General features: G+C 41.7%; 1 protein-coding gene across 1 annotated transcript in view; it reads left to right on the forward strand.

The window, feature by feature from the left end:
* The window catches only part of LOC134649055 (stalled ribosome sensor GCN1), a 70,058-nt gene that overhangs the window by 4,548 nt on the left and 46,145 nt on the right, over positions 1-19,365 (forward strand). Inside the window, exons 9-23 of the mRNA XM_063503770.1 lie at positions 232-393; positions 2,431-2,587; positions 4,174-4,497; positions 7,080-7,273; positions 7,804-7,979; positions 10,061-10,190; positions 10,546-10,626; positions 11,444-11,655; positions 12,789-12,961; positions 13,196-13,351; positions 13,771-13,901; positions 14,008-14,144; positions 14,552-14,754; positions 15,079-15,152; positions 15,888-16,121. Of these exons, the coding sequence (XP_063359840.1) occupies positions 232-393; positions 2,431-2,587; positions 4,174-4,497; positions 7,080-7,273; positions 7,804-7,979; positions 10,061-10,190; positions 10,546-10,626; positions 11,444-11,655; positions 12,789-12,961; positions 13,196-13,351; positions 13,771-13,901; positions 14,008-14,144; positions 14,552-14,754; positions 15,079-15,152; positions 15,888-16,121 (2,544 nt within the window). The remainder of the gene's footprint in view (positions 1-231; positions 394-2,430; positions 2,588-4,173; positions 4,498-7,079; positions 7,274-7,803; positions 7,980-10,060; positions 10,191-10,545; positions 10,627-11,443; positions 11,656-12,788; positions 12,962-13,195; positions 13,352-13,770; positions 13,902-14,007; positions 14,145-14,551; positions 14,755-15,078; positions 15,153-15,887; positions 16,122-19,365) is intronic.

A 19,365-nucleotide genomic window follows, 5' to 3' on the forward strand; every position in this document is an offset into this window, starting at 1 on the left:
ATTTTTTCAATATTTAAAATAAATTAAATTTGCAAGAAGCCTATTGATTTATACGCAATACCGATAACATCCGAAAAAATTTGGGTACCTACCTGTATTGATTGTGTTTACATATCTTCTTTGATTTATTAAATTAAATATATTTATTAGCATTAAGTGTGGTAAAATTTATTAATTTCTGTTTATCATAAACTAAAAACCGTATTTTCACACAGTACTTTTTGTATTCAGAAAATCCAGTCATCCAAGAACGCGACAGTAGGCGTGCGAGTAGCCAGCCTCTGCCTACTGTCGCGCGCCCTGCGCTGCGCCGCGGCTTCGCCTGCGCAGGAGCAAGCTCTGCGACCACCACTAGTACAGGCAGTCGCTAAGGCCGCTCAACAACCGCTACAGGTATAGTTAAACGGTTTTAACCCCTAAAAAATATTTGCTGAAATTTGAACTTTAATAGCTGTCAATAGAGTTGAATATCATATCCACCATATATGGCTTCGTATGCGGTACCTAGACACACATTTATTATGAAACCAAGATTTTTTTTTAAATCGTTTATGCACTCTATTCTCCGACACGGCTATCCTGACTTTTGAAGCGTCCACGTGTGAAATGGTACACAATATCTCAATGTTGGTAAAGAAAGTGAGGTCAGAACGCGACAGTAGGCGGACGAGTAAGTTTCCACAGACAAATATGAGTAATATGACATTGCAAATTTTATATTAAAGGAAAAATTTGAAAAATTACGCCTCCGGCAGGACTTGAACCCGCAACCTCCGCAATCCGTGCGTTAGCTCTGCCAATTGAGCTACGGAAGCCTACCAGAATCTTGCGAATCTTTCCATTCCTTCCCTCATGCATACACACCTTTTTTTGGGGTGGCGTATAGCGACATCTACCGTAAGACGACTACATCTTTAAACGGCACTGGAGTCTCAAGTTGCATTGAGAATTCACCAGTAACAATGTGCTAACCCGTACTAAATCAATTTTTTTAAACATGCAGATTACGTCTGCGAGCGATATTCCAAATTTTATATTAAAGGAAAAAATTGAAAAAGAATTGAGGTGTGTATGCATGAGGGAAGGAATGGAAAGATTCGCAAGATTCTGGTAGGCTTCCGTAGCTCAATTAGCAGAGCTAACGCACGGATTGGGGAGGTTGCGGGTTCAAGTCCTGCCGGAAGCGTAATTTCTCAATTTTTTCCTTTAATATAAAATTTGGAATATCGCTCGCAGACGTAATCTGCATGTTAAAAAAAAAAACAATTGAATATGACATTGATACATCAAGGCGGTTTGTTTACAAAGGGCCTACCGGGAAACGTGAAATCGAAACTCAGCTATCTGCCTCTTTATCGCTCGAATATGCAAGAGTGATAGTACATCTCTACTCTCTCTAGACAACAACATTTCTACTCTCTAGTTTGCGGAGACCCTTAAGCCCCGTCTCATATCGCGCGGCAAGCTATCGAACATTGGCTCGCGAGGCAGCCGCGCGCAATCGATACCGGGCTGGCTCGCGAGCCAACTCGATCATTCGCTCGCTCGAACGCGGCTCGCCACGAACCATTCATTGTCGGTGTTTCGGCGCGCGGCAAAGGAATGTTCGCGCGCAGTTGGGACGGATGTGTATATATTTCAGTTGGCTCGCGCGGCCGCATACATGGATAACGAAATCGTACTCTAATTAAATTATACGGCACTAAACAGTTTCTATGAAACAGTAAATGTAGTGATTATCGCAACAGATCATTTTTAGGGTTCCGTAGCCAAATGGAAAAAAACGGAACCCTTATAGATTCGTCATGTCTGTCTGTCCGTCTGTCTGTCCGTCTGTCTGTCCGTCCGTATGTCACAGCCACTTTTCTCCGAAACTATAAGAACTATACTGTTGAAACTTGGTAAGTAGATGTATTCTGTGAACCGCATTAAGATTTTCACACAAAAATAGAAAAAAAACCATAAATTTTTGGGGTTCCCCATACTTCGAACTGAAACTCAAAATTTTTTTTTTCATCAAACCCATACGTGTGGGGTATCTATGGATAGGTCTTCAAAAATGATATTGAGGTTCCTAATATAATTTTTTTCTAAACTGAATAGTTTGCGCGAGAGACACTTCCAAAGTGGTAAAATGTGTGTCCCCCCCCCATAACTTCTAAAATAAGAGAATGATAAAACTAAAAAAAATATATGATGTACATTACCATGTAAACTTCCACCGAAAATTGGTTTGAACGAGATCTAGTAAGTAGTTTTTTTTATACGTCATAAATCGCCTAAATACGGAACCCTTCATGGGCGAGTCCGACTCGCACTTGGCCGCTTTTTCTATTTGGCTATACTTCGTTCCGAATAATTAATTTTTGTGATATAATGTGGTCGATCGTCGGATCGCCTGCCGAGATCAAGATGTATGAATTGTTCCAGCACCCGGTAGTCCACGAGGGCGCATGCGCGATGCTGGCCCTAGTTCTCCTGGATTCAGCGCGTGAACTGCCTTCACAACCATCGTGGGTAGCGCTCACACACCCGGACAAACACGTTCTACTGCATGATCGGGCGCTCGCCGCCGCCGCCGATGACGGTAAGCACATTTAATTACTTCATAAGAATCATAAGATACTAAATAATGTTATTGGAAAGTCTTTCACTAAGCGCCACTGGCACCATCCCACTAATCCGGGGTTAACCGGTTAAACCGTTTACCCAGTGTCAAATTGTACTGGTAACCATGGTAACTCCAGGTTTAAGTGGTTAACCCCACGTTAGTGGGATGTTGCAAGTGACCCTAATAGACCTAGCTCCACGGTAAACTTGGAAGCTCCAGACTTTGTTTTGAGTGTATCACATTTATCCAGGCAATTAACAAATCACTACTCTTTACGAAATATCAAAAATATTTGTTACTGCGAAGTAAGTACGCACTCTGTGACCTCACAATGAATCGACCTAATTTTCCAACGTGGTAATAATTGACATTAAGCACTGAATCAAGATTGATCTTGTTTTTAGGGTTCCGTAGCCAAATGGCAAAAAACGGAACCCTTATAGATTCGTCATGTCTGTCTGTCTGTCTGTCTGTCCGTCTGTCTGTCCGTCCGTATGTCACAGCCACTTTTCTCCGAAACTATAAGAACTATACTGTTGAAACTTGGTAAGTAGATGTATTCTGTGAACCGCATTAAGATTTTCACACAAAAATAGAAAAAAAACAATAAATTTTTGGGGTTCCCCATACTTCGAACTGAAACTCAAAAATTTTTTTTTCATCAAACCCATACGTGTGGGGTATCTATGGATAGGTCTTCAAAAATGATATTGAGGTTTCTAATATCATTTTTTTCTAAACTGAATAGTTTGCGCGAGAGACACTTCCAAAGTGGTAAAATGTGTGTGTCCCCCCCCTGTAACTTCTAAAATAAGAGAATGATAAAACTAAAAAAAATATATGATGTACATTACCATGTAAACTTCCACCGAAAATTGGTTTGAACGAGATCTAGTAAGTAGTTTTTTTTTATACGTCATAAATCGCCTAAATACGGAACCCTTCATGGGCGAGTCCGACTCGCACTTGGCCGCTTTTTTCAGTCTAGTTTCGTAAACGTAAGACTGCTGTGCTGTGAAACAGTTTCATAGATCTTTCAAAAACAACCCTTATGTGTTTTTAGTAATAATCGTTTTTAAACTTGATTGCAAAATTTTAGAAATTCTAACTAAATTATATTATTTTCACCAACATATGCCATTTTCCAAGCATCATACAAGCTGTGCAATCTTTTCTACAATCTATTTAGAAGTACAGTCAAATATTTATCTTCGGACCCATTTTGTACCTTATCACAGTGACAATAGACCTCATAGGTCTCTAACGACTTTCATATTGATTGCCACTGTGACAAGTAAAATCTTCGATCGTACAAATGCTTTATAAATGTTCTTTTAGTGTCTCGGATATAGAAACGAGGTTTAGATAGCTTGTGTGTTGTTTTTAACCCTTTGAACGCCACGCCTGTCGTGCCGCGTCATCGTGAACCTTATCGGAATGCACGAAGGTTGATATTCGGATGAAGCTGCGCGCGTCAGATGACGTCTTTGGCGTTCAAAGGGTTTTTTATTAAATCGTACAGTGTGCTACATAATTCCGCTATAACATTTACCCCTTTATAGTCCTAATGCAGGTGGTGCTGCTATGCAGGACCGTATTGGAGCACTACCCCACTATCTCAACCGACCAGCACTCCCCAATCTACCGCGCCTTAACCATAATGCTACTCTCACCCATTAAATCAGTCCGTACACTCGCTTTAGAAGAGGTGAAAAGTCTATTAGCTAAAGAAGACAGGGCGCTAATGGCGAGGTACTTGGTGTTGAAATTAACTGAAGTGCTGGAGGAGAAGTTTGGGGGGAAAGAGAAGTCGCCCGAGGAGAAAGGGACGGATGTTACGGGGAAGATGGTTTTGGATGCGGTGCAGGCGCTTTGTTCGTTTAGAGGTGAGTGGCATCTAGTGAATTACAGTAATCTAATTAAATATAGCCGCAATCGAGATTGAACCATAGTGTTTATTTTTTGTTAATGGTATAAAACTTAAAATTGAAATTTGTAGAGCTAGTGACACTGCTATGCGGTCATATCTTTTATCAATACCATAACAGTTCTAAAAATCTTGAAATGATGACTAGCAAGATTTGTATCATCGTGCCGCCCACCGTACACAAATTATAGCCAAGGAAGTTTGAATCTTGTTGTATTTTCAATTGGCTTGAATTTAATTTGTTCTAAAATTTTACGAGACAAATGAAATGCTATCTACTTTGTTATTAATGAAGGTTGACATTCCATCGAAACTGAGTGTACATCCTAATGTACATTGGGCGGCACGAGGGTATGGGAGAGAGATTTATCAAAGGGTATAGCCGGGTAAGCATGGCCAAACTGCCCTTAGCGTAAAAAACAATTTCCTTTTACTGGATTATTAACCTATGTATATGTAGTGCTTTCACCAAATATTAAGCCTCAAATGCTTCAGATTTAAAAAAAAAATGCAAAAAAAGAAAAATCATTTTTATTTTATTACAGCCAAAGTACTAATCCGATTTCTTTGTAATTTGGGTATGTTGTATATACAATTAAGGTCGCTTTCTGAAAAAAATAATATTGAATTATCTCTTAAAATAATAGTAAAAAATTGAGATGAAAATTTTCAGAAAAATAAAAAAAATACGTGCGAAATAGCGACAGTTACCAAATTTACATATTTTATGTAGAATTTAATAATGTTTAACATATATTTTTTTCAAAAATTAAAATCGGGATTAACAGTGTGAAAAACTCGAATTTGTAACATCCCATAATACTCTCTCTTCATACAAGCAAAGCTAAGTAGTCATAAACGAATGAAGTATATTGTGAACGCAGTCTTTACGAATTTGAATTTAGAATGTGACGTATTTTATTCATCAAAGGAACAGACATTTTTCAATCGTTAACGCTCTGTATAAAATTCGTGCCTATTTTCCTGTTCCCGCGCTTTTTTTAGGGTTCCGTAGCCAAATGGCAAAAAACGGAACCCTTATAGATTCGTCATGTCTGTCTGTCTGTCCGTCTGTCTGTCCGTCCGTATGTCACAGCCACTTTTCTCCGAAACTATAAGAACTATACTGTTGAAACTTGGTAAGTAGATGTATTCTGTGAACCGCATTAAGATTTTCACACAAAAATAGAAAAAAAAACAATAAATTTTTGGGGTTCGAACTGAAACTCAAAAATTTTTTTTTCATCAAACCCATACGTGTGGAGTATCTATAGATAGGTCTTCAAAAATGATATTGAGGTTTCTAATATCATTTTTTTCTAAACTGAATAGTTTGCGCGAGAGACACTTCCAAAGTGGTAAAATGTGTGTCCCCCCCCCCCTGTAACTTCTAAAATAAGAGAATGATAAAACTAAAAAAAATATATGATGTACATTACCATGTAAACTTCCACCGAAAATTGGTTTGAACGAGATCTAGTAAGTAGTTTTTTTTTATACGTCATAAATCGCCTAAATACGGAACCCTTCATGGGCGAGTCCGACTCGCACTTGGCCGCTTTTTAAATCTCTGAATGCCGTTCGCCCTAGCCGCATACAGCCACGGAGTTTAAGGTCCGCGCTCAGCGAAATAAGTCGCGTTCTAAATTCAAATTGCGTTGGGAATATAACTTTCTAGTATAACGTACAAGTTATTTTGTATGAAGAGAAGGTATTATGGGATGTTACAAATTCGAGTTTTTAACACTATTAATCCAGATTTTAATTTTTGAAAAAAATATATGTTAAACATTATTAAATTCTACATGAAATATGTAAATTTGATAACTGTCGCTATCTCGCATGTATTTTTTTTATTTTTCTGAAAATTTTCATCTAAATTTTTTACTATTATTTTAAGAGATAATTCAATATTATTTTTTTCAGAAAGCGACCTTAATTGTATATACAACATACCCAAATTACAAAGAAATCGGATTAGTACTTTGGCTGTAATAAAATAAAAATGATTTTTCTTTTTTTGCATTTTTTTTTTAATCTGAAGCATTTGAGGCTTAATATTTGGTGAAAGCACTACATATACATAGGTTAATAATCCAGTAAAAGGAAATTGTTTTTTTCGCTAAGGGCAGTTTGGCCATGCTTACCCGGCTATACCCTTTACCGCCTTTATCTACTGACAAAGCTGGCTGAGAGTTTTATAACTTAGGATGACATTCCATCTGTCCAATATGTTGGTCAAATGTGCATTGCGTCTCACTTTCATTAAGCAAAACGTGAGACGCAAATACACATTCTACCAAGATATTGGACCGATGGAATACCCTTAAATAAATTAAATCCGTAGCCCGTCAGGCGTGGCTCACTCCGCGATTTCGTCGCGTCGCTACAAGTACATGCGGCCTACGCCAATTTTGGTGTCCAGGCTACGGAACGGACGCCTGCTCGCGCTTGCGTCGGTCGTAACAGACGCGTTTTGTTAGAGAGTAAATCTTCTGTACCTAGTACTATTATTTATTCTCTGACCCCTTTTACACGCAGGTTACTCGGAGCAAGACGCGCAACTACTCGCCATCGACGCGTTACGCGCGAGTCACCACCCTCTAGCGGTGGCCGTTAACAAGCGTGCCTGGGCTCGCACTGTTCGATATTTGAAACTGGACCCTAAGGCGTTGGTCGGACTCTATGCTAATAATCTGAAGAATTCTTACGTTTGCGGATACACGCCGAGCGAGGTTAGTGTTTTAAACTTTTTTTTGCTAAAAATACGTTAGTTTGTCAGTACATATGTAAATCGGATGACCAATGACATATTATGATGGAGCATGGAGTTGATCTGATGATGAAGACAAGAGGTGCCATGGGAACTCTGTGATAAAAGGACGCAAACTAATTGTGTTTTAGTTGTATTAGGGGCTGTCCATAAATTACGTCATCTATTTTTGACCCCCCCCAAAAATCATGCTTCGAATGACCCCGTTTCTTCCTACGTCTTGCTACCATCATCCGATGTCCAGACCCCCCCCCCCCCCTCCCTAATTTGAAATGGCGTAATTTATGAATAGCCCCTTAGTTGCCTGTGTAAAGAAAACCTGGTACCAAAAATTAAATTTTTGCGACTTTATTATTATTGTTATAACGTGAAATTTGCTTTTTTATTAATGAGAGGTTATCCTCATTGGATACTGCCAGCCCGGTTTCGGCAGCACACCTGTCTCAGCTGGGAAGGATTCAGCCGTATTTATACCATCAACATTCTTCCCAGACTCTTTCCAACGTGGTATCAACCCTATCATCGTGGAGCACTGACGTGGCTGGCGCGGCGGTTTCAACAGCGCTCAGAGCCCTGCAGGATCCCGCACTACTGAGGGTGACCCGACACGAGTACTTCACCTATCTGACTATGGAGGGCGAGCTGTATGACAAGAGCTGCGTACCCGGGTAAGATAGAATGAACAACATTTCTTGTTAACTAAAAGCAGGACGAAAAACTAAAAGCAGGACGAAAACTTCACCTATCTGACCATGGAGGGCGAGCTGTAAGACAAGAGCTGCGTACCCGGGTAAGATAGAATGAACAACATTTCTTGTTAACTAAAAGCAGGACGAAAAACTAAAAGCAGGACGAAAACTTCACCTATCTGACCATGGAGGGCGAGCTGTATGACAAGAGCTGCGTACCCGGGTAAGATAGAATGAACAAGATTTCTTGTTAACTAAAAGCAGGACGAAAACTTCACCTATCTGACCATGGAGGGCGAGCTGTATGACAAGAGCTGCGTACCCGGGTAAGATAGAATGAACAAGGTTTCTTGTTAACTAAAAGCAGGACGAAAACTTCACTTCTCTGACCATGGGGGGCGAGCTGTATGACAAGAGCTGCGTACCCGGGTAAGATAGAATGAACAAGATTTCTTGTTAACTAAAAGCAGGACGAAAAACTAAAAGCAGGACGAAAACTTCACCTATCTGACCATGGAGGGCGAGCTGTAAGACAAGAGCTGCGTACCCGGGTAAGATAGAATGAACAACATTTCTTGTTAACTAAAAGCAGGACGAAAAACTAAAATCACGACGAAAACTTCACCTATCTGACCATGGAGGGCGAGCTGTATGACAAGAGCTGCGTACCCGGGTAAGATAGAATGAACAAGATTTCTTGTTAACTAAAAGCAGGACGAAAACTTCACCTATCTGATCATGGAGGGCGAGCTGTATGACAAGAGCTGCGTACCCGGGTAAGATAGAATGAACAAGGTTTCTTGTTAACTAAAAGCAGGACGAAAACTTCACTTATCTGACCATGGGGGGCGAGCTGTATGACAAGAGCTGCGTACCCGGGAAAAATAGAATCAACAAAATTTCTTGTGAAATAAAACTATTAAAACGGATGATATCGCGTATTCGCGTAACGCGTTTATTCTAAATCCACCCCCACGCACGGGGGAGTCACCCGTTGACCACGAACGCTGTAAAGGGTTCGTTACGTCGGGATGTAGAATAAATTCAATATACGCGATATAATCCGTTTTAATAGTTTTATTTCACGAGTAACTATCGCGGTAACCGAAGACAATATTAAGATGTCTTGTTATAGTTCGTTTTTTTTTGCATTAGAAAAAGACTACGCGATCCTGACGTGTCTTTTAATTGAAAAACGCTTTTTAAAAATCAGTAAGCAAAAGAATGTAAATCACTACATAGTATAAAACAAAGTCGCTTCCCGCTGTCTGTCTGTCTGTCTGTATGCTTAGATCTTTAAAACTACGCAACGGATTTTGATGCGGTTTTTTTTTAAATAGATAGAGTGATTCAAGAGGAAGGTTTATGTATAATTTGTTAATCCGTGCAAAGCCCGAGCGGGTCGCTAGTAATCGTATATGATTCATAATTGTTACATATTTGCCGTGACTTATTTTTCAAAAGTGGTTTTAAATAAAAAGACATGTCAATATTGTTTACCTTTTTTCTAATGCTAAAAAACGAACTATAACTAAAAGCAGACCAGCTATCATGGTCGCATTTTTATCACCTGTCATGCTATGCGTCACTTTCCCACTTACATATTTGTTAGAACGTGACAGCCCTGGTGACAAATGATAAAGAGCCGGCCATCTTAGTCCTACGGGACGAAAATTGGAATGATGTTAGGCGACTCTTTCGTAATGGTACGGCGGTGATGGCTTCCCTTTTGCACAATTCAATTATTTTTCGCTATATAATCGCTAAGGTGAACAGAAAGATCGGTATAATGTAGCTAAACTCAGATGACTTTCCGATCTGAAAGTTTTTTTTTTGTATATTTTACTACTACGAGAAAAATATACGAAAAATGTATTTAGTATACGAAAAATCTCCGTCGCATTTCGCTAGACACGGTAGAAAAATCTGTGGAATTCTCCTATATTATAGTATATGATTGTCTGGAAGATATCACTTTTTAGCGATAAGACCGCCTGTTGTTTACCTTTGCTTGTGTGTGTTTTCTTATTGTATTGGTATTCATTGTAATATATTTGCAGAAACGAAGACAACAACGCCATGAACCTGAAGCGCGAAAGCAAAGCGTACAGCTATAAGGAGCAGCTCGAAGAACTGCAGCTGCGGCGTGAATTGGAGGACAAACGCAGGAAGGAAGGCAAGCTCAAAGAGGTAATATCAACCTTAGGGCAAAGACATAAGGTCCAGTTTTGTAAAAGAGTTTTAACCGCTGGTTCACATATTTTTGCTCAGTATAGAGTATTGTTAGTGTATTACTAGGACTCCGCTGTTCGTATGTCTGTCCGTCTGTCTGTCTGTCTTTCACCAGGTTGTATCTCATGAACCGTTATAGCAACCGCTATAACAACAAATACTAAAAACAGAATAAAACAAACATTTAAGTGAGGCTCCCATACAACAAACGTGATTTTTTTGCCGTTTTTTACGTAATGGTACGGAACCCTTCGTGCGCGAGTCCGACTCGCACTTGGCCGGTTTTTTTTTTCATGAACTTTTTCTTTTGTAGGCCCCACTATCGGCGAAACAGAAGGAGGCTATAAAGGCACAACTGGCCAAGGAAAGTGCTATACGTGAAAGATTAACTTCTGTAAGTAAATATTTAGTGTCACTTCTTTATATTGTGCCAATTTTTTTTTATTCTGTACAAAATGAGAGATCTTTTAAAAACAGTACTTAAAAAATCTTACATTCTTAACCAGTCCTTAAGTTCTGTACATCTAGATTCTAGACTATTAATAAAGTAGACTAAAAGTATTTCAGATTTACTTCAAAACGTCTATTAAGTAAACAATAATATTTGAGTCACGTACCTATTTGATACTCGAAACTTTGTGCGAGCATTATCTGAGGCCCACTTGCACCATTTCAATAACCCGGGGTTAATCGGTTAAACCTGGAGTTACCATGGTTACCAGTACAATTTGACACTCGGTTACCGATTTAACCGCTCAACCCCGGGTTCGTGGGATGGTGCAAGTGCGCCTTAGGCGTGTAATTGCGACCGGTCTGGCCTAGTGGGTAGTGACCCTGCCTGCTAAGCCGATGGTCCTGGGTTCGAATCCCGGTAAGGGCATTTATTTGTGTGATGAACACTAATATTTGTTCCGGACTCATGGATGTTTTCTATGTATATAAGTATTTATTTATCTATATACGTATCTATATCGTCGCCTAGCACCCATAGTACAAGCTTTGCTTAGTTTGGGGCTAGGTTGATCTGTGTAAGATGTCCCCCAATATTTATTATTTATTATTTATTTTTTTAATATTAAATGATTTACCAGAAGATGCTAGAGCAAAATATGTACTCAAGGTTTTGCCCACGATGGGTCCTGTAATATTAACATGCATGTAACTTGTATTATTCAATAAATTAAAAAAAAAATTAACTTGTATTTTTTTAGCTAAACAGCCAAGTGGAAATAGCCGTCCGTCTCCTGGAGGCCGTAGGCTCCGGTTCCGTGCACGCCATCTGTCTGCACGCGCGGCGCGTGGTGCCCGCTCTGTTAGGCGCGCTGCGCTCGCCGCTGGGCGCCGCGCCGGCCCTGCGCGCGCACCGCGCGCTGCCGCTGCTGCCGAGCGCGCTCAGGGAACAAGTGCACGCGCTCACTGTCAGGTAGGACGTCGTGGGTGTACATAATACCCGCCCTCCTGGGCGCCTTGAATACCCGACGGGCGCCGCGCCGGCCCGACCGGTAGGCCTTTACCACAAAACAGATACAGTACAGAAGTCAATCACATGTATGTACTTCACTTTTCATACCTACGCTCGGCGGTCGCTCTAGGGTTGTCAACTATGACTTTTGCACAAAAAACTATCGTGGTAGTGGCACTCGTATCTAGTAGTGGCCGGGCGGGGTGCTTACCTACCTACCTAACTGTCTGTTTAACGTTAAAACGAACCATCGAAATACAAGCAGATACCAACTTACCTCTCGTAAACCACTGAGGGCCTACCGCGAACCACGTTAGACGTGTTGCCTCTCCGTCGCACTTGTAAATTCATACGTAAGTGTGACAGGGAGGTAACACGTCGAACGTGGTTCGCGGTAGGCCCTCTGGTAGCTTAAAAAACGACCATTCACCGTTTAATGTTGAATTTAAACAACCGTCCACTGAACAGTTGTAATAACTTTATTTTTGTTTCTCCATTATTGCACAAAAAAGTTCACAGACGCGTACCTCAAGCGGATGGCACTCGCGCTCGGACTGGTCCCAACCGGTCCGAGATATCGTGTCTGTGAGCAGTGTCTATGTGTGCGTTGCTCGAGCGCACTTTGTATGTAGATTGATTTCTGTACTGTATCTGTTTTATGCCTTTACCGTCTGTGTCAGATGTTTAAGCAGTATCCCGGTTATGACACCTGTGTTCGTGGCTGTAAAGCCCTATACGAGAGAGGATCCCTCGGCCACACACGCGGCAGGTGTATGCTCCCCCAGGTGCCGCCCCCCCCCCCCCCGCCGGGTTGGAGGTCTGCTCGTGGCGCCTCGTGCGTTTTTCTTTTAATGAGGAAAACCAGGCATCGTCAAACCATTATTAGTATTATTACTCCTATAGTCGGTTCCCCAGCGGTGCCACACCGCTACGCGAGTTCTTCGCTTTAAGTATCTAAAGCTTTAATGTAATCATCTGTAGCTATTTATAAACGTGATCTACAGGATTGGCTTGCCATCACTTATTCATTGGCGCTATTTTGTTTTGACGCCGTTTCATTGCCGTAACATATTTAAAAAAAAAATCATTTCCAGACTCCACAAACCTCAATGCGACCTGGACCCAGCGTGGGAGGCCGAAGACTTGGACAAGGCGACAATCCGAACTATAAACTTGATACACGAGATCACCGTGGGAACCAAGGAACAACTCGGAAAGCCGCTCAACGCTCCAGGCTTCTGTTATGTGTTCCCGCTCCTCAAAATTGGTGAGTTTTATCAGTATAGTTTTAGTAGTATTAGTCGACGGTAGATGTCGACTACGAAATAACCATTGGTAAGAAAACTGATGTATGGAGTTAACACCCTTTCTATATTTCTCTATGCTAATTGAATTACAAAGGCGGTAAAATATAAATGTCGCTCATTGGTTTTCCTCCCAAAATGGCTCCGACAGAAGAAGACCGTGCTGTTTGTATTATAATCTTATGCAATTGTTTCAGGAATGTCAGTAAACGCAATCCGAGCCAATGAGAAAGCGATGCTAGCGGGGCTGGCGATAGTGACCACGCACGCGGCGTTGCGCGGCGCCTCGCCGCTTCTGCAGCCCGCCCTTTTCCCCACAGACCACATGTTTAGGACGCTAGTGGAGCTTGTTGGTAAGCTATCGATAATTATATTAATATTTACTACGCTTAGAACAACAATCAGAAAGAAATATCGTCATGGTAGTACCAGAACTGTGAAAAAAAAACTTTTTTTATTCCGGTTTTAAAGTTCCACGCATTAGTTCAAGCATTGTTAATAATAGCGTAAGCGCCAAGCACTACATATTTATAAGGTCATCATTATCATCATCATCATTTATAAGGTAATTATGAAATGTCACATATAATGTACACTGTTATTAAAATCAAAATTAGTTAAAAGGCAGCGCTAGATAGACTAGCAAAATGAAGCCGACCGAGCGTGACGTCATTCTATAATTCTTATATTTTAACACGATATTATATAACTGGATACTGCACTATTTAACGAATGGCCTTGTTGTCAAAATTTAAATTTTTATACATTTCAGGAAGCACAAGCGGACGGGTCCAAACGGCGTGCACGGTCGCTCTGTTAGAAACTGGTGACATGGCGTCACGAGCACCGATCACACATGACGATGTCGTTTGTTTACTGGCAGGTTTACAGAGCCCACTTGAGGTGAGCATTCAAATTCAACTACGTTTTTAAAATCTCTAAGGTTTATATTAACATCTGACATTTAAAACTATGCTTTATAGCATCTTAATAAGATTCCTTTTCGCAGGTTGTCCGTGACGCAGCGTTAAGAACGCTCCTCCGCATAGCGACTCGCTTACCACCACTATTTGAGGACAAGGATCAGGCTCTAGAAATTAGCAAACGGCTGCTGGTCGCCACTTTTGACATCGCTGAAGACAATAAGTAAGTTAAACAACTTACATCTTGGCTTTAGTTCGTTTTTTTAGCATTAGAAAAAGACTACGCGATCTTGATGTGTCTTTTAATTAAAAATAATGACGCTTTAAAAAAAATCAGAAACTATTACTTATAGAAAATCGAATGAAATGCAAAAGAATGTAAATAATCGTATATGATTCATAATTGTTACATATTTGCCGATACTTATTTTTCAAAAGTGTTTTTCAATAAAAAGACACGTCAACATTGTTTACCTTTTTTCTAATGCTAAAAAAACGAAGTATAGCTCTTGCATATGATTGACATGTTTGCATTAGATTTTCTATCTTGTTAGATTGAACATAGAGTCGATATTGGAAGGAAATAGAACAGTTAGAACTTTGATAATTCAAGTGATATTATATTAACAGGAAACTAGCCCAAGAGCTATGGGCAGCCGTCCCGGAAGCACAAGAATGGAGCACTCGAGGAGAAATGTTTCCACTATTATTAGTTGAAGTCCAACATCCGGCCGAGCCCGTTCAGCGTGCCGCCGCCGCTGCCTTAGCTCATCTTGTTAGTGTGTCTGCGTCAAAAGAGGACGGAGCATCGGAGCAGAAAGAGAAAGAGACAGGTACTGAACCATACACTTGCATAAGATCGGAAAATTTTGCTGCAGGACCAAAGCTATAAATAAGGTATAATTTGGTGGCCCATGAGGGGGAATAATGTTAAAAATGTTGCCACCTTTATTTTCCATCGTAACATGTTTGGTAAATTTGTTAGTAGGTACCTATAAGTGGGTTAATAAATAAATAACAGATGAAAGTATTCCAAAAATGTGAAATCCGCAATTTTTTATAGCAGGTTTAGTATTTTTTTTTCTGTTGTGAAGTAGAATCGAATAAAATCTCCAAAAAAATGTATGCATGTAGCTAATTCCCCATTTCCGTTGTAGGACACCAGATGGAACCCATGACTCGAGCAGAGGTGTTGCGCGCGCTCCAGGACATTTACTCTGAGAAGTTACCGGTAAGTTTTTTAAGAAACTTATAAATATGAATGTGATAAAGTTGCTTTTACACGTCAGATAACAAGCATGATGGGAACAATAACATAACATCAAAAGGGAACCTAACCCGAGAAACGAATCCAGAAAGTGTTTATATGGGTTTTAGATCTTAATTAAAAATTGTAAAGTCCACATCCCAAACCTTAGTCTTGTGCCTAGTACGTTGGGAAAACGGGTATCATGCATAAAAAAAAATCTAACAAAAATTCCAACAAATCCCTTCCTCTCCCCCTTTTTGAATCCGCTTAATTCAATTTAAACTTACCCCAATCGAATTTAAACTGTTGTGAGACATACTAACATTGAATAATTTTACGGTTTAGACCCACTTGTTTTAAGTCACTCGCGCGACATGTTTCGGTTGTGTTCGTTAAACCATAGAGAAAAAAATACATAGAGTGCTCACTCCATACATCAGTTTTAGTACCAAAAAGACTATTAGCATCTAGCATCGAGTAGCGGAACTATCAGTACTGCTACTTGACAATAGATGTAGCCACCGACCGGAAAGTCTTATGCTGTTGAGATAAGACTTTCCGGTCGGTGCTACATCTATTGTCAAGTAGCAGTACTGATAGTTCCGCTACTCGATGCTAGATGTAGACACTGAAATTAATAGTCTGAACTGATGTATGGAGTGAGCACTCTATGTATTTTTTTCTCTATGGTTAAACTAACCCCATTGATGTTGACAGATGATCCCCGCCAAACTGGACCAGTTCGGTCACGTGGTGGAGGAAGCGGTGGACGAGTGGGGCGCCCGCCGCGGCGTCGGCCTCGCGCTGCTCGCCCTGGCGCCGCACCTGCGCGCGCACGACGTCCCGGACGCCATGCGCTTCTTCGTCGAACGCGGACTCGGCGACAGGGCCGAGAAGGTTCGAGCGGAGATGCTCAACGCTGCTATGGCTATTGTTGAACTACATGGCAAGGTTAGTGCATTAACCTGTCAAATCCCACGATATGACGTCACCATAAGCGTTCTGGCTCATATATGAGCCGTGGGAGCTGACAGATTAAACAATTGATTATATAATCAGCTCGCCCTGCTGACAATAGGGCCCGGGCACATGATGTTTCTGACGCTATGCGCTTCTTCGTCGAACGCGGACTCGGCGACAGGGCCGAGAAGGTTCGAGCGGAGATGCTCAACGCGGCTATGGCTATTGTTGAACTACATGGCAAGGTTAGTGCATTAAACAATTGATTATATAATCAGCTCGCCCTGCTGACAATAGGGCCCGGGCACATGATGTTTCTGACGCTATGCGCTTCTTCGTCGGACGCGGACTCGGCGACAGGGCCGAGAAGGTTCGAGCGGAGATGCTCAACGCGGCTATGGCTATTGTGGAACTACATGGCAAGGTTAGTGCATTAAACAATTGATTATATAATCAGCTCGCCCTGCTGACAATAGGGCCCGGGCACATGATGTTTCTGACGCTATGCGCTACTTCGTCGAACGCGGACTCGGCGACAGGGCCGAGAAGGTTCGAGCGGAGATGCTCAACGCGGCTATGGCTATTGTTGAACTACATGGCAAGGTTAGTGCATTAAACAATTGATTATAATCAGCTCGCCCTGCTGACAATAGGGCCCGGGCACATGATGTTTCTGACGCTATGCGCTTCTTCGTCGAACGCGGACTCGGCGACAGGGCCGAGAAGGTTCGAGCGGAGATGCTCAACGCGGCTATGGCTATTGTTGAACTACATGGCAAGGTTAGTGCATTAAACAATTGATTATAATCAGCTCGCCCTGCTGACAATAAAGCCCGGGCACATGATGTTTCTGACGCTATGCGCTACTTCGTCGAACGCGGACTCGGCGACAGGGCCGAGAAGGTTCGAGCGGAGATGCTCAACGCGGCTATGGCTATTGTTGAACTACATGGCAAGGTTAGTGCATTAAACAATTGATTATAATCAGCTCGCCCTGCTGACAATAGGGCCCGGGCACATGATGTTTCTGACGCTATGCGCTACTTCGTCGAACGCGGACTCGGCGACAGGGCCGAGAAGGTTCGAGCGGAGATGCTCAACGCGGCTATGGCTATTGTTGAACTACATGGCAAGGTTAGTGCATTAAACAATTGATTATATAATCAGCTCGCCCTGCTGACAATAGGGCCCGGGCACATGATGTTTCTGACGCTATGCGCTTCTTCGTCGAACGCGGACTCGGCGACAGGGCCGAGAAGGTTCGAGCGGAGATGCTCAACGCGGCTATGGCTATTGTTGAACTACATGGCAAGGTTAGTGCATTAACCTGTCAAATCCCACGATATGACGTCACCATAAGCGTTCTGGCTCATATATGAGCCGTGGGAGCTGACAGATTAAACAATTGATTATATAATCAGCTCGCCCTGCTGACAATAGGGCCCGGGCACATGATGTTTCTGACGCCATGCGCTTCATCGTCGAACGCGGACTCGGCGACAGGGCCGAGAAGGTTCGAGCGGAGATGCTCAACGCGGCTATGGCTATTGTTGAACTACATGGCAAGGTTAGTGCATTAAACAATTGATTATAATCAGCTCGCCCTGCTGACAATAGGGCCCGGGCACATGATGTTTCTGACGCTATGCGCTTCTTCGTCGAACGCGGACTCGGCGACAGGGCCGAGAAGGTTCGAGCGGAGATGCTCAACGCGGCTATGGCTATTGTTGAACTACATGGCAAGGTTAGTGCATTAACCTGTCAAATCCCACGATATGACGTCACCATAAGCGTTCTGGCTCATATATGAGCCGTGGGAGCTGACAGATTAAACAATTGATTATATAATCAGCTCGCCCTGCTGACAATAGGGCCCGGGCACATGATGTTTCTGACGCTATGCGCTACTTCGTCGAACGCGGACTCGGTGACAAGGCCGAGAAGGTTCGAGCGGAGATGCTCAACGCGGCTATGGCTATTGTTGAACTACATGGCAAGGTTAGTGCATTAAACAATTGATTATAATCAGCTTGCCCTGCTGACAATAGGGCCCGGGCACATGATGTTTCTGACGCTATGCGCTTCTTCGTCGAACGCGGACTCGGCGACAGGGCCGAGAAGGTTCGAGCGGAGATGCTCAACGCGGCTATGGCTATTGTGGAACTACATGGCAAGGTTAGTGCATTAAACAATTGATTATATAATCAGCTCGCCCTGCTGACAATAGGGCCCGGGCACATGATGTTTCTGACGCTATGCGCTACTTCGTCGAACGCGGACTCGGCGACAGGGCCGAGAAGGTTCGAGCGGAGATGCTGAATGCTGCTATGGCTGTAGTTGAACTACATGGCAAGGTTAGTGCATCAGGGTTAATCAACTTTTTCTTGTCACACGTTGCTATGGTTACGGTTGTCACCTCCCACTACCTACTTAACTTACTTACTTACTTAACTAACCATAATATAAACACCCCTTTTAGATTTACCCCTGAAATTTGGCCTTGTGATTTAGTCATGATCGTCTAGTCTAGCGTTAGGACCCCTCGAAGTGAACCGCGGTACCCTAGGTTCTTTAATGAGTATCAGCTAAATTTTGGACTCTGATTTTATTTACAATTACCTGGACTTTGGGAAAAATATATTATGAAATTGGAAGCACATTTATTATGATGTTAACGAGTAACTTACTAGAATAATTTATTAAAATACAGAAATAGTACTGAAAGTTACCAGAATTTATTATTGTAATGTAAATGTTGTTATATTTTACTTCAAATAATGTTATTTAGGTAAATGCAGCATATATGATAATATGAATATAAAAGAAATATATTTGGTAAAATGAGTTTAAAAATGGGGTTGGTAAAAGCCTGCTACAATCTATTAAGCCTCCGGGATAACATATGAGTAGCACTCCTGGGGTAAGCCCATTTACACCCTAGCATTTAATATTATTATCTACCAGCTTCTATTCGAAATATGCTACCCATACGCTCGATGCAGGATTGGGGGCTCCTAGTCCAATCAGCAAGGTCAATTGGAACTCCTACCCTACCTCTTTAGCCAGACGGGCTATGACCAACACTTCGGAACCTATGCGTGCCTAGATGACTATGAAGAGAAGTGTCAAAGTATCCATCAGTCATCAAAATTACTATTCTTTTTTATTTCAAAAGCTAGGGATGCGAATCCCATTTCCATTCCCCAGAACTAAAATATAAACTGTATTTCTAGTT

Source organism: Cydia amplana, chromosome 6 (assembly GCF_948474715.1).
Source record: "Cydia amplana chromosome 6, ilCydAmpl1.1, whole genome shotgun sequence".
Classification (NCBI taxonomy): domain Eukaryota; kingdom Metazoa; phylum Arthropoda; class Insecta; order Lepidoptera; family Tortricidae; genus Cydia; species Cydia amplana.